Source organism: Culex quinquefasciatus, chromosome 1 (assembly GCF_015732765.1).
Source record: "Culex quinquefasciatus strain JHB chromosome 1, VPISU_Cqui_1.0_pri_paternal, whole genome shotgun sequence".
In the NCBI taxonomy this organism is placed as follows: Eukaryota; Metazoa; Arthropoda; class Insecta; order Diptera; family Culicidae; genus Culex; species Culex quinquefasciatus.
The window spans coordinates 113,863,192-113,888,909 of NC_051861.1; the positions used below are offsets into that span (position 1 = coordinate 113,863,192).

The following is a 25,718-nucleotide window of genomic DNA, read 5'->3' on the forward strand; positions in this document are numbered from 1 at the left end:
CTAACTTTTATTAGGCCTTTTCATTTTGCCCGCCGCCGTTTTTTTCGACCTCCCGTGCCAAAACAAACACACACACACACACACACACTCAAACACTCTTCTCGTTGGAGCAACACCTGGGTAGTAAAACGATAACGACCACCAACAACAACAACTCAAGTCTTGCTCGCAAACTGAAGATGAGAACCCTTGGGCTAAAAATAAACCCGTTGACCTTTGGGCGGGCCGCTCGCAACGGCGGCCGTGTGGCCTAATACGGGGATGGCGTCGCTATTTTTAGACCACGTTTTCCACTTTTTCTCATCGAAACCGACTACTTTATCGACTTCATTTTGCTGGGCGAGATAGGACGCCGTCTATTTTTAGACGATGACTCAGCACTTTTCCACTCTTGCGCTTAAAAAAACCAGGTGGCAGCACGATGTAACGCCACGTCCCTATGGAGAAGGCGTCGGACTTCGGATCCGAAGATTGCAGGTTCGAGTCCTGTCACGGTCGATCTTAATTCATTTTTGTCAAGTCGGGTTAGAAAAACTTTTGTTGGTTATTTTGACTGACTGACTACAAAGCTATTTTGCTAATCTAAATTTATATTTCTGAAATTGCTTCAAATACAGTAAAAACGGTGAACATGTTGATACAAGGCGTAATCAATTTGCTCTTTTTAAAGTAATAAAATGCGTAAATTAGGTATTTATCATTTATTGCCTCAGCTAGAAGCTGCCGAATTTATTGACAACTTTAACAACCCATCATGTTACGGGAAACAGTTTTACTTTGCCTTTTTCCCTCCTCTTCCCATCGGAGGCCCCATAGCTCAGCTGGTTAGAGCGTCGTGCTAATAACGCGAAGGTCGTGAGTTCGATCCTCTCTGGAGCCAGTATTGTTTTTTGCCTTCCTCACCTCAATGAGGAAAGGCTATAAAATCACTCGAAAATGAACTTCTTTATTCGACCTATTAGACCCACCTTCACGTATACCTATCGACTCAGAATCAAATTCTGAACAAATGTCTGTGCGTGTGTATGTATGTAAGTCCGTGCACCGAAAAATATGCACACGATTATCTCCGGACTGGGGTCCCACAAGACCCTAGTTAATATTATGAAGTTTAGAAAAGAACTTCAAAAGTTATGCTAAAAAAACGATTTGGCTAGAGTTTGAAATATTGTAAAAAAGGGTGGTTTTGTAAGAAAACCCGTCATGCTTTATATTATTAGAAAGGTATTTGAAAGACCTTTCCAACGCGTTCAAAACATCGAAGATCTGACAACCCCATCAAAAGTTACGACCACTTAAGTGTTATTTATACACTTTTTTGAGGCCGGATCACAAATATGTTGATGAATTTTTTTTCCGGATCTATCATGCGACCCATCGTTGGATAGATAATTAAAAGACATTTCCAATAAGCCCAAAAGATTGAAGATCTGACAACCCTATAAAAAGTTATAAGAACTTTAGTGTTTCTAATAAACTTTTTATACACATTTGAGGCTGTGTGGTGTATTCACTTTATGAATGCGAGGAAGGCACCAACCACCTAAAGGTGGATTAAGTAACGTTTTTATACTTTTACTCGTTCTAAACACTTAGTTAAGGTAAAGTGAACAAGTTGTTTTAGGTTCTCGTACTAGACTAATAGGGACGTGGCGTTACATCGTGCTGCCACCTGGTTTTTTGAGGTGCAAGAGTGGAAAAGTGCTGAGTCATCGTCTAAAAATAGACGGCGTCCTATCTCGCCCAGCAAAATGAAGTCGATAAAGTAGTCGGTTTCGATGAGAAAAAGTGGAAAATGTGGTCTAAAAATAGCGATGCCATCCCCCTATTGGGAGAAATTCACGTATGTATCTTGGGCGAAGATTTTTTTAACAAACAATGTTCAATCTTTTTGGTAGAAACTTGGTTGACTATCTTCTTAATGAGCTATTTATTACTTGATTCTGAAGGGACCATCCATAAACCACGTAGACAATATTTTTGAAATCTATATGATGATTATAATCAATATGTTTCTGCAATCTTTTTTTTTTGCAAATTATTTATAAATTTCTGAAAATATTTTATTTTATTATTTTTACTATGTATTTTTCGTGATTTTTCAATTTGTCAGGATTTCAAAAAAAAAATTCAATTTGACTGTAGATGAAAACTAATAATGCAAACCACATTTAAAACAGTTCCACATTTTTCAGTTTAAAAGCGTTCGTTTCAGTTTTGTCAACATGAATTACAAGATTGTAATATTAATAATTCAGCTGATTGATCCTTTTTGAACAGTTGTTATAAGGACTTAAAAAGAGTTTAAGAGTGTTTTGACAGCCTTTTTTATGCTATTTTTTTTGTAAAAGAAATGCTTACTAAATTTTTAATAAATAAGAAATACTTCAACAATTGAATATAAAAGGATTTTTTAGAGGTGTGGTTCTATCAAAGCATCTTAAATCGTTGTATTTGTTCTAATTCAAAATAATGCATAAAATCGATAATTTTTTTTGAAAATCTGGAAGGTGTAAAATTTTTAAGTGAAACATTACCTCTTTTATGATGTAATACTACCTCAATTCAGACTGAAAAAGTGTTAAAAATCGTGTAAGTAGCATGAAAATTGTAAAAATATTCAAGTACAGTCCAGACTCGATTATCCGAAGGCCTCGGAAAAAAATCACTTCGTACTGTACAATGAAATTTAAAAATAAATCAAAACTTTAATGCAAAAAAAAAAGTTTGAACATGCTGTTGATTTTTTAATTCTTTACCCATTTTTCTTAAATATTTAAGAAAAAGCAAAAAAAAAAACTTAAAAAGCCAGATAACATCATTTCTACTGTTAAAAAATAATAATCAAGGAGTCGTATATTTTCCCAATTTGTTTGCTAATGTAATTTTAACTCTCTACAGCCCAATTTTTTTTTCGTTTTTTTTTTATTTTTCTCTTGTTTAGGAGGTCATTTTAAACAGCCTATGTTCTGCAACAAACTTTACTTCTCTTGTTTTATATTTTTCTTGTTTATTTTTAGTATTTTATTTTTCATTTATCTTGTTTAGTTCATGTTTGTTTTTGGTAGTATTTGGCCTTTTCTACAACCTCCGATAGTTACATTTTGCCTATCTAATATTTTCATGTTTTTACAGTCACTTTTTTCAATTTTTTGCTTGTTTTTCACATTTTAAATGACATCATTATCACTGAAATTGTGAAAACGTAAACGGGACACTACACAATTTACTGCATACTTATTTTTACTTCAAATATAGGAAAAGTTAGTAAAAAACACAGCCAAAGTTTACCCCTACAAAATACATTTTTAGAAACATTGGCAAAGTCACATAAAACAAACTTCCAACCCTTAAATTTTCTTTAATGTTAAGAGTTCTTCTTTCCAATGCTTTTAAAAGATCAAAAATTGGCTGAAAATTGATTTTTGGCGATTTTTGAAATCGAAGTCGGGGTTGGGTTGTAGAGGGGTGCTTCAAAAAATAATTTAAAAGTTTTGTAATGTACAAATTAACAAAAAACATCACAAATTATAATTTAATTTTTATCTTTTTCGTATAAACTTAAAAAAAATGGACAAAACACTTTTTTTTGCCGAAAATAAATACATAAAAAATTATTTCAACAATCTACTGTATTCAAACTATCCCGATAATGAAAAGGGGGATTTAAAATGCATTTTACGCTTGTTCAGTTGTTTTGCGATCATTAGTTTCCCAAAAATGTAAGGTTTGAAGAAATCCAAAAAAAAAAAAAAAAATTGCGTCTTTCAATGACGAAAATTTTGATACCCAAACATCTATAGGTCATCGCTGAAATTTTAAAGTTATCGCAGTTTTAGTGGAAAAAGTTGATTTTTTGCCGATTTCGTCATTTTCCCGTTTTTGCGCGTTGCGCGTCGAAAAATCCAGTTTTTATTTTCAAAAAATCATATCTCCGAAACGTACGGTTCGACATCGCCAATTTTTTGATATGTTATGTGAAATTTTCCGAGGAATCCGATAAAAATATTTTCAGACATAGGCTCTTTGGTCCAGACACGGTCAAAACGCCATTTTAAGTTTTCATGCGACTTTTTCAAATGTTAAGCTAAATTTTTGAAACTTCTTACTATTTTTACCAAACAGCCAAACTCATCATCTTTCTTTTGCGTCTAAGACAGCTAAAATCGGATGAAATGGCGTGGAGATATGATTTTTTGAAAAAAGAGGTTTTTGCGAAAAATGACGAAAATTGACATTTTTCGAACCACCCTAGCACGATGTAGGTCACCCTAATGGCCAAACAAAAAAATACGGGTCTAATTATTTTGGCCAAGGAACCCCCAGAAAAAATTTGAGCCCGATCGGAGAACTTTTTTTTCGGTTTAGGCTCTTTTGAAATGGAATTGCTGTTTTTTTATGCTGTAAATTAAGGTAATATTAATTTAGACTGAAAAAGTGCTCAAAATCGTGTAAGTAGCATGAAAATTGGAAAAATATTCAAGTGTAATGAAATTTATAAATAAATCAAAACTTAAATGTTAAAAAAATAAAGTATGATCATGCTGTAAACCACAAAAGAAAGAAAAAATAATAAAATAACCCTTTGATAGAGGAATATTTGATTTTAAGTTCTTTACCAAATTTTCATAAATATTCAAGTAAAGGCAAAAAAAATACTTCAAAAAGCATTTCTACTCCTAAAAAACATAATCAAGGAGTCATATATTTTCCCAATTTGTTTGCTAATGTTAATTTTAAATTTTTCAAAAAAGAATTTAAAAGGTTTACTCTTGTACTTTAACAAATAACATCCCAAATTATAGTTAAATTTTTATCTTCCTCGCGTACACTTTAAAAAAAACATGGGACATTTTTTTTTGCTTTAAATAAAATACATTAAAACATATTTTAACAATCTACTATATTTAAACTATCCTGATAATGAAAAGGGGATTTAAAATGCATTTTACACTTGTTCAGTTGTTTTGCGATCATAAGTTTAAAAAAAATGTAAGATTTGAAAAAATACGAAAAATACTACATCGAAAATTTACTCAAATCCAAAACATTTTCGAATGAACCAAAACATGCTAGAATGATTTTAAACGCAGGGAAGTGCGTTTTAAATTGATTTCAGCTGATTGCACTTGATTTCCCGTTAAAATTTTGGAGATTTCAAATACGAAACAATATTATTCGAAGTTCCTGAGAAACCGAATTTCGAACAATCGAGTCTGGACTGGAATTTGATTTTTGAGAAATAACATATTTTTGTGATAATAATTGCTCATAAAATAAAATAATAACTTTGAAGCAAATAATCTTAAAAAAAATCATTAATATATATTAAATTAATTAAAACATTGTAAAACTCGAATCTGCAAAAAAAATAGTATTATTTCAAGGAAGAGAGAATCAAATAAAACAAATGTTCTGACCTAAGCCAATTAGTTAACCAGAAACAGTACCCCCGTAAGCAATTATTACTGATTTTTTTAAAGCGTAATCAATTTTTTCAAAGTGACTTTTCGATCAATCTTCAGTATTTTTTCAGTAGAGATTTTTTTTTTCATTTTTTGCAACCATTTACAATTAAAAATCACTGCTTTTCCGAAAACTGGACTGCTTGTTGCTCCAATTTGTTGCACCAACCTGAAATAAAAACAAAAAAAAGTAATTAGTCATAAATTCGTCAATTTAACTCGCACATATTTATTATCATGGGTCTCGTGGCGCAGGGGTAGCGGCTTCGGCTGCCGATCCCGATGATGCTATGAGACGCGGGTTCGATTCCCGCCTTATCCACTGAGCTTCTATCGGATGGTGAAGTAAAACGTCGGTCCCGGTTTCTCCTGTCTCGTCAGAGGCGCTGGAGCAGAAATCCCACGTTAGAGGAAGGCCATGCCCCGGGGGGCGTAGTGCCAATAGTTTCGTTTATATTTATTATCATCTACTTTCACTTTTAAAGGTTCAACTGTACTAAATTTCGTTATCATTTTCTCTTTTTTTCCCCACCTTACAGGTAAGCAACTGCAACCTCATCATCGCCATATCGGATTTGGAGACAAATTTAGTGCCCCTCCCCAAATCTCCCACCGAAAAAAACCCGGCGAGCTCGCAAATATTGACCATCATCGCAACCGCAACCCGGTTTAATTTACCACCTGTGATGGCAACACTGCCAGCTGGCACCGGTAACTGATTGTTTTGACGCGCCGGGGTGAGAAACCCCTTAATAAAAAGAAGACCGACGAAAGAGAGGGACCACGAAAAACACTTTCACCAAAGTTGATGGAGCAAAGTAAAAAAGGTGTTTGCAATTTTTGGACCACTCTGCACTTTGTAATTACCCCCTCGCGAAAAGTGCTCGCCAAAGTGCAAGCAAATTTCGAGCAGGCTCACCATGGCCATCAAAAAAGGAGCGTTTGCGACCCCGGAGAGTGGAGTGACCGGAAGTTTGGCGAAGATCGCTAAGCGATCCGGTTTTAATCGAGGCTCCGAAATTAAAATTCAATGATCACGACACTTTTATGCTAATCAGTAACGGTTCCGTTGGTCCAATTACCAACCTCTCGGGCGAAGGTCTTGAAAAAAAAACAAAGTAAAAGGGCTTATCAGCACTAATTGAATAACGCGCGGTGCGCGTTGCTCTCGATTGTGAAGCGATCCAAAAGATTTTTGGAGCCGGTTATTGTTGCCGGAGGTTCCGGCCGGGGCCCGAGTAAAACCGGTGATTTGCCGGAGTCTTTTCAACACTCACGCGCAGGTTTTGGACCGGCTTTGTGCGAAAGAAGCTAAAAAAAACATCAACATGGGGTGCAACGCTGCGTAAATATGGGAGAATCGATTCACTTAGAAGGGTTAAAAAAACACTTTGATGTAAAACAATTATGGTTAAAAGTAATATGGAATGATATATTGCGTTGAAAAATGTTGATATAACTTAATTCAAATTGAATATTTCTAAATATTTTTTTTAAATATCTGGCAACCCTGTTTTCAGTAACGAGATCACAAATGATATTTACATTTTATTTACTTCTAAGCATTTCATTCATAAGAAAGATATTTGGAAAACTGTTCAAAAAAATTAAGTTTGATTATTGTTTGACTATCTGGCAACTCTGCTACAACAAATTTGACCCTATAAATTTACTCAAAATACAATTCAAATTTCAAAAAAAAATCTGTTTGATTTGGAAATAACGAAAAAAACAAAACATATTATGGAACCATAATCTTCAAATAAGAGATTTTTTTTATTTTGTTGATATTTTTCCGCTATTTTTTTAGAAGAAGTTGGAATATCATGGGTCCATGAGCTTTAAATAACAGAAACTTTTTTTTTTGTTTTCCTCATATTTTTTCCCGCTTTTTTTTTAAAGGTGGAGACAAAACATTTAAAATAAAATAAGTATTGGCCTTGAAATATAAAATAAAATCCATAAAAATTGCTTACATCAATCTTCAAATATTTTTTTTATGCATTCTAAATAATGTAAATATCTACACACACAGAGTTTTGAGGCGTTTAATACATATTTATGTAGCTTGTTATAAAGTTCGCTCAAAAAATATTTATTTTAATAATATATTTTATTTTTAATTGATTCAGTTTGAGATGTGGTAACTTTGTCATAAGTTGTGCCAAACTTTTATAATACTTAAAACAAGATATTTCTCTCAGTATTGAACCTGTCAACTCTTTTCACTAAGATGATATTTTCGTAACTTTTTTTGCGTATCTGTGATCGTTTTCAACTAATCTTGAAATTCGATAATTGAGCAACTTGATTGTGCTGTTATAAGAAGTGCTGTTTTTTTTCAAATTTAATAAAAATATTCCTAGCTGCATTGATTTGAAAAAAAAAAAAAAATGATTATCTGGCCACTCTGCCTAAAGATATGGGCTTGAACACCTTTGGGAAATCAATAAAACATAATTTCATTCCAATACTTAAATGATTCATTTCAATTTTAAATTTAGTTTTCAATTTTGGATACTGTTAAAATCTGGTAACTCTTTTTATGTTTTGAGTATTTTACTGGTACTGTTATAACTTTTTTTTCTCTTCTATGATCGTCAAAAAACTCGGTTAATAGAAGTGTTAAATCCTTCGTTTTTTTTTTAAATTTATTTAAAATCTGCAAATATGTTGAAAAACTGGCAACCCTGTCTGAAGTAATGAACGTTTAATTAATATTTATATGAATTTATCCGTTGTTATGATGTCTTTCTAAAAAATGTATAACAATATTACAGATTGATTGGAAATCATTCTCTGGGTAAAAATTGTAGTTCTGGCAGCTCTGCCATAAGATATAAATTTTCATTTGAAAATATTTAAGTTTTCGGAACGTTTTTTTTTTTTGAGTCATTCTTAGTTTAATCTTACCTTATCACTCAAATAGGTTTCATGAACTTTTTAATGAAAATATCTGGGTTCTTCTAGTTGTTTTGCACAACAATACATGAGTATATGAAATATTGTTATAATAAATTTTAAATATATTTATGTTTTGAAACCCTGACCAAACGAGTATTTTTTTCAAATATTTTTAGCTTTTTTTTTGTATATTCTTCGATTTTTTTTTTGTAAATTATAAAATTTTTAGTCATTTATATTTTTTGTTAAGAATTAGTTTTCATATATTTCTTAAACTGTAATTTAAATTTGTTTAAATTTTGAATTATTTTGGATTTACCAGTCCTGTTATTTATGTTTAATAAAAAAATCTCGAAAATTTAATTAATTAATCGGTTGGTGGTTGGTTTTTTTTTCAACAAAATTCAAATCATTTCCCTCTCATCAAATCATGTCCACCGCGAAAAAAAACATAAACAGAGAAAATGCCCATTCGTCACGCATATCGACCACACAACGGTCGTAAATTTTTTCCCCGCCACACACCTGCTGGGCTGTGCCAGCCTAGGTGAAAATCTTCTCATGCGAATCTTCCGTCCGGTTTTTTTTTTCTTCATCTCCGTACGAAAATCTCGTCTCGAGTGAGACGTTCACGGAACCGGCCCGAAAACATTTGCATTTCCTAGGAAAAACTTAAGCGCTTTCTCGAGACCGGCCATAGGTCACGGAGAGGGAGGTCATACCGGCACTTTTGAGACACGCCAGACCTGACCGGGCTAATTTCTTAATTTTTGTTGAGTGTCGGCCCGCCGAAAGGTACGGCCGGTGTCTCACGTGTGTGAAGTTTGAACGAGGAATGTTGGTGGGACAGTGGTGGACGAAATTGTGGAGACGACTAAATTTGATGTCCAAATGGTAGGGTTTGTCTCACTCTGTCTTTACCGTAAAAAGTTGAATGATCGTAAGGTAGAACTTGTCCCACAGGATTGCTTTTAATCATGAGTTTTTGTCTCACCGTTTTACCTTAATTTCAACTATGCCAATAGGGTCAAGTTTGTCTCAAAACGCCGTAGCTTGTCTCACGATGCTTTGTAATGATTTCGTCTTTGTCCAAACGGTTGAGCTTATGTCCCAGCGGCAAATCTTGTCTCAAAACTCGGTCGGGGACCATTGAACAAAGCTTGTCCCACAAGTTCAATACCAATAATTCGTTGGAAATTGTTTTTTTGTCATACAAACTGTTCTAATATCAACTATGCCAATAGGGTCGAGTTTGTCTCAAAACGCCGTAGCTTGTCTCACGATGCTTTGTAATGATTTCGTTTATGACCAAATGGCAGAAACTGTCTCACAAGGTCACTACCAATTATTGTTTGTCAAATGACAGACTTTGTCCAAATCTGACTTAATTTGTCCAAACGGTAGAGTTTGTCCCAAGGATTCAAAGCTTGGTTTGTAAGCGATTGCTGAAATTGGATGTGTTCAAAAGGTAAAGCTTGTCTCACTAAATATCTTCTAGCCATTTGTGTCCAAACGGCAAATCTTGTCTCACAACATTACGTCAAACCATTCGTGGCCAATGGGGCATCTTTGTCCCACAAATAGAATTTGGTGAAATGTTGGCAGATGTTAACCTTTTGACCAATCATGTCCCACACCTTTCGGCAACCACTGTTCAACACTAGTTGAGATTCTCCTCGCGTCCAGTTGAGACAAGCCGGAACATAAAACAAAAAATAAACTCAACGAAAACAGAGCAAATGCAATCGCCTCGGATTTGGTCCGCCGAGTTGCACGAATTACATAATTAAGATGTTACGAGCTGCGGCCTCATCTCCTTTTACATTTGTTTTGACGGCGCTTTCGGAAGCGCGCTCGGAAGTGGGACTGGCTGGCGTTACTTTTCGCGACTCTGGCGAGATGATTATCACCTTGAACTCGCGCGGAAATGAAATGGCCAAGTGGCCATTAGGGGCGGGCTCTTCTTTTTTTTTTGGGTGCGAGAGAATGGAAATTGATGAATTTGGGGAAAATCATATGGTTCGGGGTTGAAGTCAGGTTGTTTTTGGGTGAATCAGAGCGAAAAATATTACTTTTACCATTGATTCACAGCTCTTAATGAAGAAAGTATCCAATTTTGTTGATCAAAAACTGAAAAAAAAGTTTTCTGGACGAGATTCGAACCCAAGCCTATGACGTGCTGAAATATGACCGCCCACTTTACAGGATGCTCCACGAGCGAACTTTCCAGAACGAAGGCCTGGAGCCAGGACGTTCGCTAATTGCACTTTTCTTGATTTTAGCCGAATTTGGAGCCGATTTGCACGTTTTCGATTAGATTTCATCGAAACTCGCTCAAATTTATTGTGCAAGCTTCGTTTCTAATGCAAAGAAAAAAAAACAATTACCTCCATCCAATCAATGCAATTGTGAAAGGAATCACTCGGCTAATTTCTTCTTTCGCCAGTCCGACTGCGCGCAGAAATGGGCGCTGCAACCCTCCAATCGATCAACCGTCCATAATCTTGTAATGCGTGATCACTTTTTACCCTTGCAGAGGTAATAACCATTACGATCAGGCCGAGGTAAACAGACCCGACCACCGACCATTAGTGTGGGTCTTTCTAATCGATCGCGTGGCCAAGATCTAGACGACGGCGATAACAAGAAGAAACCAAGTCGTCGCCGGTTGATAATCAGCGCCGCCGTCCTGTTCCGTTGGAGCGAACGAGCGGACCAAACTTCCTCGTCTTGAGCGATTTGCGAGTTGAGGGTTTTTGCGCCCCTCGCAAAAGGGAAGTTATGAGGTTAGGTAATCGGGTCTTTGGTGCACACCGGCTACTGTTTTAGAGGCGGTTAGTGATGATGATGATGGTTACGGTAGGCCGGCCGGGATATTGGATAACGAGCGGGGGGAAGCCTTGATTGAACCCGCTGATGGCTGATTGATGGGATCGGTTTCGGTTGGGCTATGTCCGGACACGCGAGCACAATGGGGTTTGAAGTCACGAATGATAGAATATCTGTGATTGGGGGGTGTCTTTTTCGGAAAAGTTACCTGATCGACACGCAATTCAGCAGTTAAAGGTCACGTCGGCACAATTATGTATTAAAAACGCTTGAAAAAAACTTTCTCCCGACGGGATTCGAACCCAAGACCTTTCGACGACAGCACGCACGTTACCATCTGAGCTATTTTCGAACTTTCCAGAACAAAGGCAGGGAGCCAGGACGTCCAGTTTAAGCAAAAGTTCGTCTTTTCGCGCTTTTCGACCGCAAAACGAGCAATTTGAAACCGTGATTCGTTTCCCAGACCCCAAACAAACCACTAACAGTACTTTATCCGCGAAATAAATCTCCCCAGAGTGCCACCAATCCATAACATTTAGAAGGAAATTCATACCCGAAAGAGATAGCGCATCTAAATAGCCGTCATCAGATAAAAAAGGCCCCGAAAACGAAGAAATAATTTCCGCTGTCGGAAGTTTCCCTCCCGGAGTGACGGCCGCGGCGGCCCTAATAAATAAAACATAAAATCATCACCTGAAGCCGGCGGCGTCAGCGTTTTTTTTTCTCCCAAAACTCGGTCACCAGGTCCACGGCGCAAAATATGGTATTTGAGTCCCGTAAAGCTTCCCAACTTCAAATTGCCGTCTTATTGTTATTAAAGTTTTGTTCCCATCGCGTGAAACGAAGCGGGTTTAGGCCCCTCAAGAACTTGTTTCTTTCTTTTTTAAGCGGGAAGAAGTTCCGCAATACTTTCTCTGCGCGCGCGTTGCTTTTCGGGCACTTCCAGCGATTAATCAAGAATTTATGCCTTTTTCACGAAGTGTGTACCGTTAAAATCGCAAAATCGTAGCTAATTAGCCTGTTTTTTCCTCTTCCTTCTCGAGCCAACTATCTTGTCAGAGCTGTCAAAACGGGGCGCGCAAATCTTGGCTAGCAAAATATCTTGATTAAATTAGACTCGGACTCCTTTCTAAGAGCCACGTGCCAACGAGCCGCCGGTCACTTCAACCGTAATTAAGATCTTCAAACACGAAGCGAACCGACTTTAATCGGCGATAATCTCTGAACCTCAAGTGGAAGACCCTTGAACCTCCTCGCTTGGGTGGAGAAACCCTTGAGTGGTTGGTCATCGTTTATTGGTTGGTCGTGAAAAAAGTGGTGTTTCAAGGGTTTGAAGGCTTGGAGAGTGGGAGGATTGGCCAGATATAAACGAAGAAAAAAAAAACTTCAAAGTGTGGACCACGGCCAATTTGTCTGGGAAAGGTGTAAAGATCAAGAGGGTGTCCCGCCCCATCAACCTTGGGCAATTTGTCTATGAATGGAGAAGACATGGTTGCCACCCACGGAGAATATTTCTAAATTAAAAAAAAAATAGAAAAAAGTTCAAAAGATAAAAAATAATCGGAGCGTTTGGTACGGTATGTCCACGCATTCTTCCTCCCCTGTAGATTCCGTGAAATGTGATCCGTTCACAGAATCTCTCTGCGGTTCAGGGTGACCACTCATGTCGGAAAATTCGATAAAGTCGGGAACAAGTTTGAACTTCGCAAAAACGCATTGAAAAAATCGAAAATTTTATTTTTTTTTGTCAAAAAGTTGTGAAATCCAAGTTCCAAGCATAACTGTTTGAAATTTTATTTTCTATCCTTTGTGTAATTTTGTGAAATATTTTATTCAATTTCTATTCAATTGGACCCTAAAGCCCTATGTAAATTTGTATGTATAACGATAAAAAACACGATTAAAAACCATTTCTGATCTCTTTTATTTTTGACAATTTTGTCAATTTTGACAATTTTGACAATTTTGACAATTTTGACAATTTTGACAACTTTGACAATTTTGACAATTTTGACAACTTTGACAATTTTGACAGTTTTGACAATTTTGACAATTTTGACAATTTTGACAATTTTGACAATTTTGAAATTTTTTACAATTTTTACAATTTTTACAATTTTTACAATTTTTTCAATTTTAACAATTTTTAACAATTTTTACAATTTTACAATTTTTACAATTTTGACAATTTTTACAATTTTTACAATTTTTACAATTTTTACAATTTTTACAATTTTTACAATTTTTACAATTTTTTCAATTTTTACAATTTTTACAATTTTTACAATTTTGACAATTTTGACAATTTTGACAATTTTGACAATTTTGACAATTTTGACAATTTTGACAATTTTGACAATTTTGACAATTTTGTCAATTTTGACAATTTTGACAATTTTGATAATTTTGACAATTTTGACAATTTTGAAAATTTTGACAGTTTTACTTCTTGGTCTTTTGGTCTATTTTTAAAAGATTTTGGAAGCGTTCTTTTACACACCGTGGTAGCCTCGAGGTAAGGTTCAAGCATGGAAAAAAGTGATGATTTTTTATTAACTCTTTTTCACAAAACTGAAATTCATTTTTTTTTTATAAATTTTTGATATATTTTTTTTGCCACAGAAAAGTATGAGCAAAGTTATGATTTTTTTGAAAAAAAAAAAATATTTTGGAAAATAAATTAACCCCATTTTTTTTTGGTTTTCGTTTTTAAAATAAAATCAAATTTTCTATCGCAAAGTACTTTACAGATTTTTGATAAAATGCACCGCTTTCTAGATATCACGAATTTAAACTGAAAAAATCTTGTTTTCGATTTTTTTTGATAGCGCGAGTTTTTCAAAGTTCTTATAAACATATAAAGCACAATAGCTTATAGAACGTTTAAGAAAACGCTAAATAGTGTCCATGATTGTCCATTTGTGGAAATATTTTTTTTTCAGGAAAAATAATCAATTTCTGATTTTGGTTGAGAATTGCTCATGTAAAGATAGGAAATAAAAGAATGAACATTTTACAATAAAAAAATGGCTGTATATATAAAAAATATACAATTTTTGTTGGTAAGGTAGACCATTTTTAAATTTTTAACATTAATCTTTTTATAAGAATTTGAGATTTGAAAACTTAAAATTAAAAATTTGCCCTAAACTTCCTTCAGACCAATCTCAAGCTCGAGTTGATAAAATATTATAAATACTACTAGTATTCATAAAAAAATAACATTCCTCGTGAAAATTATTATCTCATGCCAGAGCTGCCAAAACCCCAGATATATGTTGTAATATTATTCCATATCATCATTTAAATGTTAAAAAAAACTTACTTAGGTGCCCATAACCTTAGACAGGGTTGTCAGATATTAAAAATGAGCAAAACTTTTGTTTTTAAATCAAATTCCAAAATATTTTGCATCGAAAGAATGAGGAATCACTTTTTTTTTGTTATTAATGGCTATAAATTACATTATTTATATAGGTGCTCGTTACTGTAGGCAGTGTTGGCAGAAATACAAAATATTCTAAATTCTTTAAAAAAATATTTAAACGTTTTTTTTTCAATTCTTTATTGTAAATATTTTTTTCTTATTTAAAATTTAATAATTCAGTCATTAGAGTACTTTTTAGGTGCTCATAACTTTGGACAGGGTTGTCGAATATTTGAAGTATGATAAAATCTAAGAAATCTTCAATTTTGAAACCGGACTGTTATAATATGCATTTAAGAGACCTTTTTCATTGAAATGTTGAAACCATGGCTTTAAATTTCAATTTTTACTACTTGGTGGATGTCTAGCGATTTTGGAAGCGTTCTTTAACGCACCGTGGTAGCCTCGAGGTAAGGTTCTAGCTTGGTACACTGAAGGTTCTGGGCTGAAACCTGCCATGTAAAAGTTTAAACATATTTTTTTTTCTTAGCTCCATTGAAATGGATCAGATATCGTAGTTAAAGAATCAGTCAAATTTGGGCTATGACTTTTTACTAATGATTCTTTTCGAGTTTAGTTTGAATAAAAAAAAATAAACCTAATTCCTCTAGATTTTTTTTTAATTTTTAATTTAATGAATCAAGATTTATTTCAGTTTACGTTTTATATATGGGCTAAGCCAAAAAAAAGAACACTTGCTTGAATAGTTGATGAAACATTTTATTTTTAGCTTTTTATCTACAATTCTTGTTACATTTTTGATCAAAAGATTAAAATCCCTGAAACACTTTTCCTCTTGACAAATTTCAAACTGCCAACATGCCCTCACCAGCGCCAATCCCTCTCGAATGAATTAGCAATCACGGGTGACGATGACGATTTGTCAACTCCAGGAAGAGAGAGCAAGACGGTCCGTCCTCAGGATATGCTGGACAGGTCTTCCCCAAGACCGTAGCTAATCCTTCCACCTCCGTCTTAAGACAGAAGACTGCTTCAAGGAATGTTTGTCCCCAATAAATAATAATGCAGCGTTCAGTCGTTGGATCCGGACGACCAAACGTCTTGCTCCAAATCCGATGACCGGTCCGGTGGATGCTGCAATCTTCTTCGCAAGATGCTCCTCCGACAAAAGGGGGGGAGGTGGGAGGAGACAGCATCTTATACCAATTATTTCATGTATGATTAGGGTAATAACAATAATAAACATCTCGCAAGTATTAGATCTCGGGATTTTCTTCCGGCCGGAGCAAGGACTCTGATGAAGATTTGAGCTTAGACGACGCTGGCCTTCTACCGGATCTGTTGTCAGCGGACAGCCGAGTAGACACACACGGTGCGATAGTCGAGCCGAAGATAAATATAAACATATCACTTTCATCTTGGACCGTCGTCCCTGGTTCGGACTCCTTAGTCCGGGGTTTCCCTCCAAGAACGAGACGTTCAAGACAAAACACTTGGCATAAATTTGTGATGATATGCTATTATTAAATAACACGCACACACACAAACACACACACGGACGGTGTGTTTATAAATTACTAAATAATTACTACCGTGTCTCTTCTAATTCCACCTCCAAGACTTGGTGGAAGACTAAACTAGAAGCCGAAGAGCGTTACCTTATGCTTCTCAAGACTTGGCTGCTGCATATTTTGCATTATGGACAGCGGAAAACGGACGGATTTTCTCACCCGTAAATTATTTCACACGCACTCACACACACATGTGTGTGTGCGTTGGGGAAGGTTCAAAGCTGTTCTCACGATCTCGGAAAAGAGCCCGCAAAAAGTGTGACTATTGGCAAATGCTTCGAGTGACTGTGGGGAGAGACAAAAAGCGTGCGAAATGATATCGTGTGTGAGGCTTTTTGTTGTCCGATTTCGATGGTGTTGAGAAAAAAAATGTTTTCAAATTTTGGCTGCGAGATTCGATCCCGGGACCTTTGGCATACCAAGCTTGGGACTTACCTCAATGCTACCGTGGTAAGTGGAAGAAGGCTTTCAAAATCGCAGGACACCCACCAAATCGCTAAATTGACTGATTTTTTGACGAATTTCATTACAAATTGTTTTAAAAATCTGTTTTAAGATCATTTAAGTCATAAAACATATCACTTTATTGCTTTTTGCACCGTTGGCGCTAAGAAAAAAAAAATGTCAATTTTGCAACGAATTCGATCCCGGGACCTTTGACATACCAAGCTAGGGACTTACCTCAAAGCTATCGTGGTTTGGTGAAGAAAGCTTTCAAAATCGCAGGACACCCACCAAACAGCAAAACGCGCTATTTTCAAGATTTTTAAATTTATTTCATCAAATATTGTCAAAATAATCAATTTCGCATTAAATCCCAAAAACATCCCACTGTCCCTACCAAAGAATAAAACCAAATGCCACATAATTACCGCCCAATCGACTGCAGAAGGTGGCGTGCGGTTGACTGTTTTTGCTACGCTTGTCAACCCCAAGAAAGAGGGGGAACTTCTTGTTCAGAACTTGAAGACGGTAAACACTCTCACACACGAGCTTCCGAAACAGAAACTAACCTCACTTTATCGCTCACCCCCACATCCTTTCAGCAAACAAATCTTGAACTAGTTGACCGACAATCTTAAGAAAACGCACTCGCACGTCGCTGAACTTGGACCTTCTTGAACGCCAGGAGAGTCCTCTCTTGAACTTGACTTGCACGGACTTGGGGATGGTTTTGAAATGAATAAATTTTCCTCGAGCAAGTTGATCCTTCCGGGAAAGGAATCTGTTGAATCTTTGCGGAGCAAAGTTTTCCTTTAAGATTCAACCAACTGTCAATACCAGCCTCTGTTTGCTCAAGTGTTGCAACAAAACAACTAAATTTGACAAGTAAGTGAAATCAACAGAAGCCCCCCACCAGATTGGTGTCGGCAGCACACACTCGAGGAAAGTTGTCCAACTCCCAAAAACCCATATAAAATCGTATTAAAGTCAAATTAAAATCACCACTCGTGAAGTCGAGTAGGTGCCAGTTGGGTCAAAATGTTAAACTGGGGGGTGAAACTTTTTCAAGCGAGCAAAAAAGAGAGACCGAGCTTACATTCGACGACTAAATAGTGTGGGATTTGTGGGTAGTCCAGTTCGAGAACTTATTTCTGGACCTTTTTGAAGGGGAAGACCAACTTTTCCGTTTTCATAACACTTGTAATCGTAACACCCAGCTGTCAGCTGGTCAAGTAGGGAGAATGAAAGGTTTTAATATGGGTTGATTTCAATTTGATTGTCAAAATTGTCAAAATTGTCAAATTTGTCAAAATTGTCAAAATTGTCAAAATTGTCAAAATTGTCAAAATTGTCAAAATTGTCAAAATTGTCAAAATTGTCAAAATTGTCAAAATTGTCAAAATTGTCAAAATTGTCAAAATTGTCAAAATTGTCAAAATTGTCAAAATTGTCAAAATTGTCAAAATTGTCAAAAATGACAATAATGACAAAAAAACAAAAATGACAAAAATGACAAAATTGACAAAATTGAAAAAATTGAAAAAAATGTCAAAATTGTCAAAATTGTCAAAATTGTCAAAATTGTCAAAATTGTCAAAATTGTCAAAATTGTCAAAATTGTCAAAATTGTCAAAATTGTCAAAATTGTCAAAATTGTCAAAATTGTCAAAATTGTCAAAATTGTCAAAATTGTCAAAATTGTCAAAATTGTCAAAATTGTCAAAATTGTCAAAATTGTCAAAATTGTCAAAATTGTCAAAATTATCAAAATTGTCAAAATTGTCAAAATTGTCAAAATTGTCAAAATTGTCAAAATTGTCAAAATTGTCAAAATTGTCAAAATTGTCAAAATTGTCAAAATTGTCAAAATTGTCAAAATTGTCAAAATTGTCAAAATTGTCAAAATTGTCAAAATTGTCAAAATTGTCAAAATTGTCAAAATTGTCAAAATTGTCAAAATTGTCAAAATTGTCAAAATTGTCAAAATTGTCAAAATTGTCAAAATTGTCAAAATTGTCAAAATTGTACAAATTGTCAAAATTGTCAAAATTAACAAAAATGACAAAAGTGACAATAATGACAAAAAAACAAAAATGACAAAAATGACAAAATTGACAAAATTGAAAAAAATTGAAAAAAAAATGTCAAAATTGTCAATATTGTCAAAATTGTCAAAATTGTCAAAATTGTCAAAATTGTCAAAATTGTCAAAATTGTCAAAATTGTCAAAATTGTCAAAATTGTCAAAATTGTCAAAATTGTCAAAATTGTCAAAATTGTCAAAATTGTCAAAATTGTCAAAATTGTCAAAATTGTCAAAATTGTCAAAATTGTCAAAATTGTCAAAATTGTCAAAATTGTCAAAATTGTCAAAATTGTCAAAATTGTCAAAATTGTCAAAATTGTCAAAATTATCAAAATTGTCAAAATTGTCAAAATTGTCAAAATTGTCAAAATTGTCAAAATTGTCAAAATTGTCAAAATTGTCAAAATTGTCAAAATTGTCAAAATTGTCAAAATTGTCAAAATTGTCAAAATTGTCAAAATTGTCAAAATTGTCAAAATTGTCAAAATTGTCAAAATTGTCAAAATTGTCAAAATTGTCAAAATTGTCAAAATTGTCAAAATTGTCAAAATTGTCAAAATTGTCAAAATTGTCAAAATTGTCAAAATTGTCAAAATTGTCAAAATTGTCAAAATTGTCAAAATTGTCAAAATTGTCAAAATTGTCAAAATTGTCAAAATTGTTAAAATTGTCAAATTTGTCAAAATTGTCAAAATTGTCAAAATTGTCAAAATTGTCAAAATTGTCAAAATCGTCAAGATTGTCAAGATTGTCAAAATTGTCAAAATTGTCAAAATTGTCAAAATTGTAAAAATTGTAAAAATTGTAAAAATTGTAAAAATTGTGAAAATTGTAAAAATTGTCAAAATTGTAAAAATTGTAAAAATTGTAAAAATTGTAAAAATTGTAAAAATTGTAAAAATTGTAAAAATTGTAAAAATTGTAAAAATTGTAAAAATTGTCAAAATTGTCAAAATTGTCAAAATTGTCAAAATTGTCAAAATTGTCAAATTGTCAAAATTGTCAAAATTGTAAAAAAATCATTTTTGTCAAAATTTTATTTTTGTCATTTTTGCAAGCATTTTTGTAATTTTTGTCTTTTTTTCATTTTTAGTATTTTTTAAATTGTTCTTTTTTTGTATTGTTGTATTTGACATATTTTTTTTAGGTTGAATAGTTTTTTTTTATACTTTTGTTACTCAAACGATAAATTTCCGTGCCGTGACGATTTTATAAACTTCAAAACGCATAATTTGTTTTTTTTTTGTTGCGTAATTGTTAAATCGAATTAACGAATCGCTTGCAAACGCCTCCATCAAACTTCATCAAAAATTCAGAAACAATTAGTTACTAAAAAAAAACTTGATCTAATTAGGCTCCCCATAATGATACACTTCGCGTAATACCTACGCTTTGATGGTCAATGTTGTTGATGAATTTTTTGTTACCCAAAAGCTTGACAGCTCCCCACATATGTAGAGCAAAGCTCGCCTCAACCTTTCACCTGACGCATCACGCTCAGGTCACGCTTGCGCCAGCTGCATTCGATTAATTATGTGTCAGTTTAGGTCATTTTTTAGTTGTTTCATGCCTCCCCCTTTGAATTAATGCAAGTTTTTCAATTAGACGATGCCTCGAATGTCAATCAAAGCTTTTAAAAAAAACCCCTTCAAGGTTCACCATTTTAGGAAATCGATTTCGCTTTGGAAAAGGGTTTTTTTTTCGGGAAATCACTCGACTGTAAATTAAATTTATAATGGGCACTCGCTGATGGATTGGGCATGCAAGTTATCTGCGTTACGATCGATTCGAGTTGGCGAGTTGAGAAACTTTGAATTTCCGTGAAATCTAAGCGAAACGACGTTTCAGGCGATGTCCTTGCCACCAGCCAAGGTTTTTCATGTGGCGAGCGTAGCTCAGGTGGTAGGGGCGAACAACCAAAACAGATTCAAGTCGTAGGTTCGAATCCCGCTGTCAACAAGTTTTTTTTCGACAAGTTACCGCAACTTCCTGCTCTTTTTCGTGCGTGCTAGAGATAATTAAGACTCAAATCACGATGCCGGTTCTTAATTATTCGTCAAGTTTAGGAAGCTCTCCTATAGCCTAGATTTTCGCATGAGCGCGCATCTCAAACATAAGCTGGCATGTTGCGAGCATAAACCGCTCGAGCATTGAGTCAATTATGGCGTGTGTGTGTGACCTAACAACGAGGCTGAAAATGCAAAGATCATGATTTCCATGACGCGGGCCGTCGTGCATTGTGGAGATAACCGGCGATTCGAGTTACGGAGGTGGAGGTTGTTGGTTTTTCGCGATCTAACGTGAACTTCGCATGAGGTTTGGGCGCGAAACTCCATATGTGAGTGAGTTTAGTGCATGAATGTTCATTGTTAAGAAAATGGCTTATGGATTATATGAACAATCCGCAGCTGTTACTGTTTGAAGCTTCGAATGCGGAGCTAACGTAGAATGTGGGGGTTATGTCTGACTGTGTGTGGACCCTTAGGTTGATTATACAAGAACTAAACCAGTTAGGTTGAAGAGAATGTCAGATTTAGCGAAGTTTCAACCTTTCTGATTGAAAAATTTTTATCCGATTGATTTTCGTTGAATTCTGAGCAAAACGCTGTTTCAGGTTAGGTCCTTGACCCCAGCTGAAGGTTTCTTCAAAGCGACCGTAGCTCAAGTGGTAGGGGCTCACAACCAACAATATGAAATATCGTGGGTTCGAATCCAGTTGACTTCAAGTTTTTTTTTCTTTTTTTCAAACAGCTTGATTCTACCAATTCCTACCTCCATAAATAATTACGGTATCTCCCAAGTTCAACTACCTCAAACGAACTCTTGCTGAAAGCTGAGCTGCATACAGATCTCACTCCAAACACGACATAGAACGCAAATAAGCTCAGCTAATCACTTCCTGGTTGGTTCTATGATCTGATCCAAGAAAGTTCTACTCGCCAGAAAGCAAAAACAACCGTTACACGACTTCCCATGCGAAATCGCCGCGCTCTGACGAAACAAGTTCAACCAACCAACCAAAAAAAACCTCTGTTCAAATGAAAACAAACATCAAATCACTCTCAAACTCACTTTTCCACTGTCGAATTACCTAATAGACGCGAGAGAAAAAAAAACGAGAGGAACAATTTTCGACTCTTTTTTTTTCTTCTAATAAAATTGTTTCAAACTTTGCGCGCGCTGCGCATGTTCCGTCCGCCAATTCGACTTAAGACCTGGCTATTCAAGTCCCGCGATGAGCTAATCCGAAATTGGGAGGCAATTTGCGTTCGCGTAAATTTTGCACGGTATTACGGCGTGGAGGTCGTTTGTCTGTTTGGATTGCGGGGGCGAAAAAGAAGCTTGGTTTGCTTTTGGTTTGCTTTTGGTTTATTGACATTTGTCGAACTAAAACTTCAATTTCAATCGATGCTTTCGATGCGGAATGAGAATAGGGTCTAAACGCGCTTTAAAAATTTGATTTTCGTTGAAATCTGAGCGAAATGCGGTGTAAGCTAACGTCCTCGCTTCCAGCGAAGGGTTTCGCGTTAGCGAGCGTAGCGCAAGTGGTAGGGGCGCTCAACCAGTGATCTGAAAGTTTCGGGATCGAATCCCGCAATCAATAAGGTTTTTTTACGTTTTCTTCGAAAACTTTCCGTGTTCTGACGAGCGAATACGGTTTGCCAGCTGAAGCTGTAGATAATTGCAAGGTTGAGAGCGTCATCACTCTGAAGCTGATAAGGTCAAATGAAAACAAGACGAGGTTCGTTAGTCGCGTTCAATCGCTCTTCGAGTAACTTTGTAGCTCTTGAAAGTCTGGAAATGAAACTGTTCCTCGTTTTATCCCTCGCGATTTGCTGCCTCCTTCAGCAAATCACCGGATATGTGGCCTTTCTTCCGAATGCGACTCATCCAGGTGAGCTGGTGTAATTTTCTAACTTTAAAAAATCTACCACCGCTGAATTGTAGATCACCCGGGCAAGTGCTACGATCCGGATTCGAAAACCGTCGTCGAGAAAGGTTCGGCCGTGTACCAAAACTGCGAAAAGTGGTCCTGCAGCGATGATTACTTCCTGCAGATTACTGGGTAGGTGTTCAAATGTATCACCAATTAGGAAGGACACTGACCAAGGTGGTTTATTTTAGGTGCGGACTTGCCGTCGCCGACGGCGACTGCCGGCTGGAGACGGATTCTTCAAAGCAATATCCGGAGTGTTGTCCGAAAATCGTTTGCTGAATTGTTGATTTAAAAAAAAAACACGAACATTGATGCAATAAAGATTTAATTTGTCATTTTCCTACAGCGTTGAACATAACCTCGAAAGCGAGCGGACAATGTCACCGCAATTGCACGGTTGAATGGATGCCAAGTTGGCTGAAGGTGGGCAAAGTAAGGGGGGCAAACACGGAAAAATATCATTGACGTTGTCGTAAATTTTGGTTCATGATATCGTCAACATTATTCATGTTCGTTTGCCAAATTGTTAAATTTGTCAAAATTGACAAAATTGTCAAAATGGTCAAAATGGTCAAAATGGTCAAAATGGTCAAAATGGTCAAAATGGTCAAAATGGTCAAAATTGTCAAAATTGTCAAAATTGTCAAAATTGTCAAAATTGTCAAAATTGTCAAAATTGTCAAAATTGTCAAAATTGTCAAAATTGTCAAAATTGTCAAAATTGTCAAAATTGTCAAAATTGTCAAAATTGTCAAAATTGTCAAAATTGTCAAAATTGTCAAAATTGTCAAAATTGTCAAAATTGTCAAAATTGTCAAAATTGTCAAAATTGTCAATATTGTCAAATTGTCAAAATTGTCAAAATTGTCAAAATTGTCAAAATTGTCAAAATTGTCAAAATTGTCAAAATTGTCAAAATTGTCAAAATTGTCAAAATTGTCAAAATTGTCAAAATTGTCAAAATTGTCAAAATTGTCAAAATTGTCAAAATTGTCAAAATTGTCAAAATTTTCAAAATTGTCAAAATTGTCAAAATTGTCAAAATTGTCAAAATTGTCAAAATTGTCAAAATTGTCAAAATTGTCAAAATTGTCAAAATTGTCAAAATTGTCAAAATTGTCAAAATTGTCAAAATTGTCAAAATTGTCAAAATTGTCAAAATTGTCAAAATTGTCAAAATTGTCAAAATTGTCAAAATTGTCAAAATTGTCAAAATTGTCAAAATTGTCAAAATTGTCAAAATTGTCAAAATTGCCAAAATTGTCAAAATTGTCAAAATTGTCAAAATTGTCAAAATTGTCAAAATTGTCAAAATTGTCAAAATTGTCACAATTGTCAAAATTGTCAAAATTTTCAAAATTGTCAAAATTGTCAAAATTGTCAAAATTGTCAAAATTGTCAAAATTGTCAAAATTGTCAAAATTGTCAAAATTGTCAAAATTGTCAAAATTGTCAAAATTGTCAAAATTGTCAAAATTGTCAAAATTGTCAAAATTGTCAAAATTGTCAAAATTGTCAAAATTGTCAAAATTGTCAAAATTGTCAAAATTGTCAAAATTGTCAAAATTGTCAAAATTGTCAAAATTGTCAAAATTGTCAAAATTGTCAAAATTGTCAAAATTGTCAAAATTATCAAAATTGTCAAAATTGTCAAAATTGTCAAAATTGTCTAAATTGTCAAAAATGCCCAAAATGACCAAAATGACCAAAATGACAAAAATGACCAAAATTTAGATTTTCGTGAAATCATGATAAAAATTGACAATTACATAGGAATTCAAGGTGTAATTCATGGGAAAAAAACATCTGTATTCATTAAAATTCATGGAATCGTGAACACCAATGAAGTTCGGTTTCCAAGATTCTCGAATAATTCTTTAAAATTCGTGAAATCGTGATATTAATTGCTAATTACAAAGGAATTCATTTGTCATTCACGGAAAAAAATCTGCATTTTCAATAAATTTCGATTTGTGCCACTATTCACGTTCTATTAATACAAATTCATTAATAATTTTCACAAATATTCGTGAAATCGTGAAATAAATGGACATTTTTGCAGGAATTCAAGGTGTAATTCACGGCACAAAATACTTTTTCCGTGACATTTTCCACCCTTTCTTGCGGACTTTCCGTGCAAATCTGCGTTTCTTTTTCGCGAATTCTTCGCGCAACAAGACGACAAGTGGCACGTCAAACGAAAGACCTCAATTATGCTAGCCTCGTTTTTACATGACACGGGGCTTACAATTGTCAACAAAACCTCAATCCAAGGGGGGTCGTCGTCAGGTAGCGGCCATCCGCAGAGCTGAAACGAAACTTGGTCGTCTGTGCCAGTCAAGTTTGTGCCAAGTTGAAGACGACGACAAGTTTGTCGTGAGCCATATCCGATAAGACCGGTTACCTGAGACGGTGATGTTCTGCTGAGAGCGGAAGAGAACTTCCCCTTAAGTTTGGTTTGTTTCTGTTTTGGAGAAAGTGGGACGATATTAGCTTGCAACCTGTTGGAATCGATCAACGGAGTTGAAAATTTATTGCAAATACATTTCAACTCATTTCGGGTTGTTAGAGTTGTTGAACTGGGGTTTCAGCAACAATTGTGCAACAATAGAAGTTGAACAACGGTTGCACAAACTCTGTGCAGCTGTTCTGTCCAAACAGTGTAAAACAATCAAATTTGCTAAAATCAATAACGTTGAGTACAAGAAACATTTCGCAGTAGATTAATAAATTCAATAACCGTTGTGTTCTGTCTATCTACAAATTGCATTTATTGCAAAAGAAATGTCTGAACATGCTCCCGATTTGCACCCCCAACATTATGTTTATTTATTTATGTTAACATTGCCAAATCAAATCGATACACATTACAACGTTTCAATTGCGGCCTCGTGCAAATATTATTGCAACACTTTGCGAACAGCAAACAGACCTTGGCCGGCAAATTTGAAAAAATAAAGCCCAACCGTTGCTGCTGGCTGTTACAAAACTCCGACCAAGTGTGTACTTGGATGAGGCTTAAGTTCCAAGTTCTGCCTCTGTCGAAGGTCTAGTGATCATTCCGAAGGAAAACCCCGCTCGCGAGAAAAGTTAC

At 35.0% G+C, this 25,718-nt stretch overlaps 3 protein-coding genes and 1 non-coding gene across 4 annotated transcripts in view; 3 read left to right on the plus strand and 1 right to left on the minus strand.

Moving 5' to 3' along the window:
• LOC6045627 overlaps positions 1-25,718 on the plus strand; it is a 342,844-nt gene that overhangs the window by 134,903 nt on the left and 182,223 nt on the right. The window lies entirely within an intron of this gene.
• LOC6048774 overlaps positions 1-25,718 on the minus strand; it is a 307,506-nt gene that overhangs the window by 130,501 nt on the left and 151,287 nt on the right. The window lies entirely within an intron of this gene.
• Positions 807-880, plus strand: Trnai-aau. The gene has a single exon. It is a non-coding gene; the product is annotated as a tRNA-Ile (tRNA).
• Positions 22,443-22,967, plus strand: LOC6045636 (U-scoloptoxin(16)-Ssd1a). Its single transcript, XM_001862930.2, has 3 exons — positions 22,443-22,582; positions 22,636-22,753; positions 22,813-22,967. The coding sequence occupies exons 1-3, from the start codon at positions 22,489-22,491 to the stop codon at positions 22,901-22,903; spliced, it is 303 nt and encodes a 100-aa protein (XP_001862965.2). The 5' UTR covers positions 22,443-22,488; the 3' UTR covers positions 22,904-22,967.

Bases quoted from the DNA above. Each gene is read 5' to 3' on its own strand.
- LOC6045636 (XM_001862930.2), top strand. From the start codon at position 22,489: ATGAAACTGTTCCTCGTTTTATCCCTCGCGATTTGCTGCCTCCTTCAG. The intron at 22,583-22,635 runs GTGAGCTGGTGT...GCTGAATTGTAG, and splicing joins TCCGAATGCGACTCATCCAG to ATCACCCGGGCAAGTGCTAC. The intron at 22,754-22,812 runs GTAGGTGTTCAA...GGTTTATTTTAG, and splicing joins TACTTCCTGCAGATTACTGG to GTGCGGACTTGCCGTCGCCG.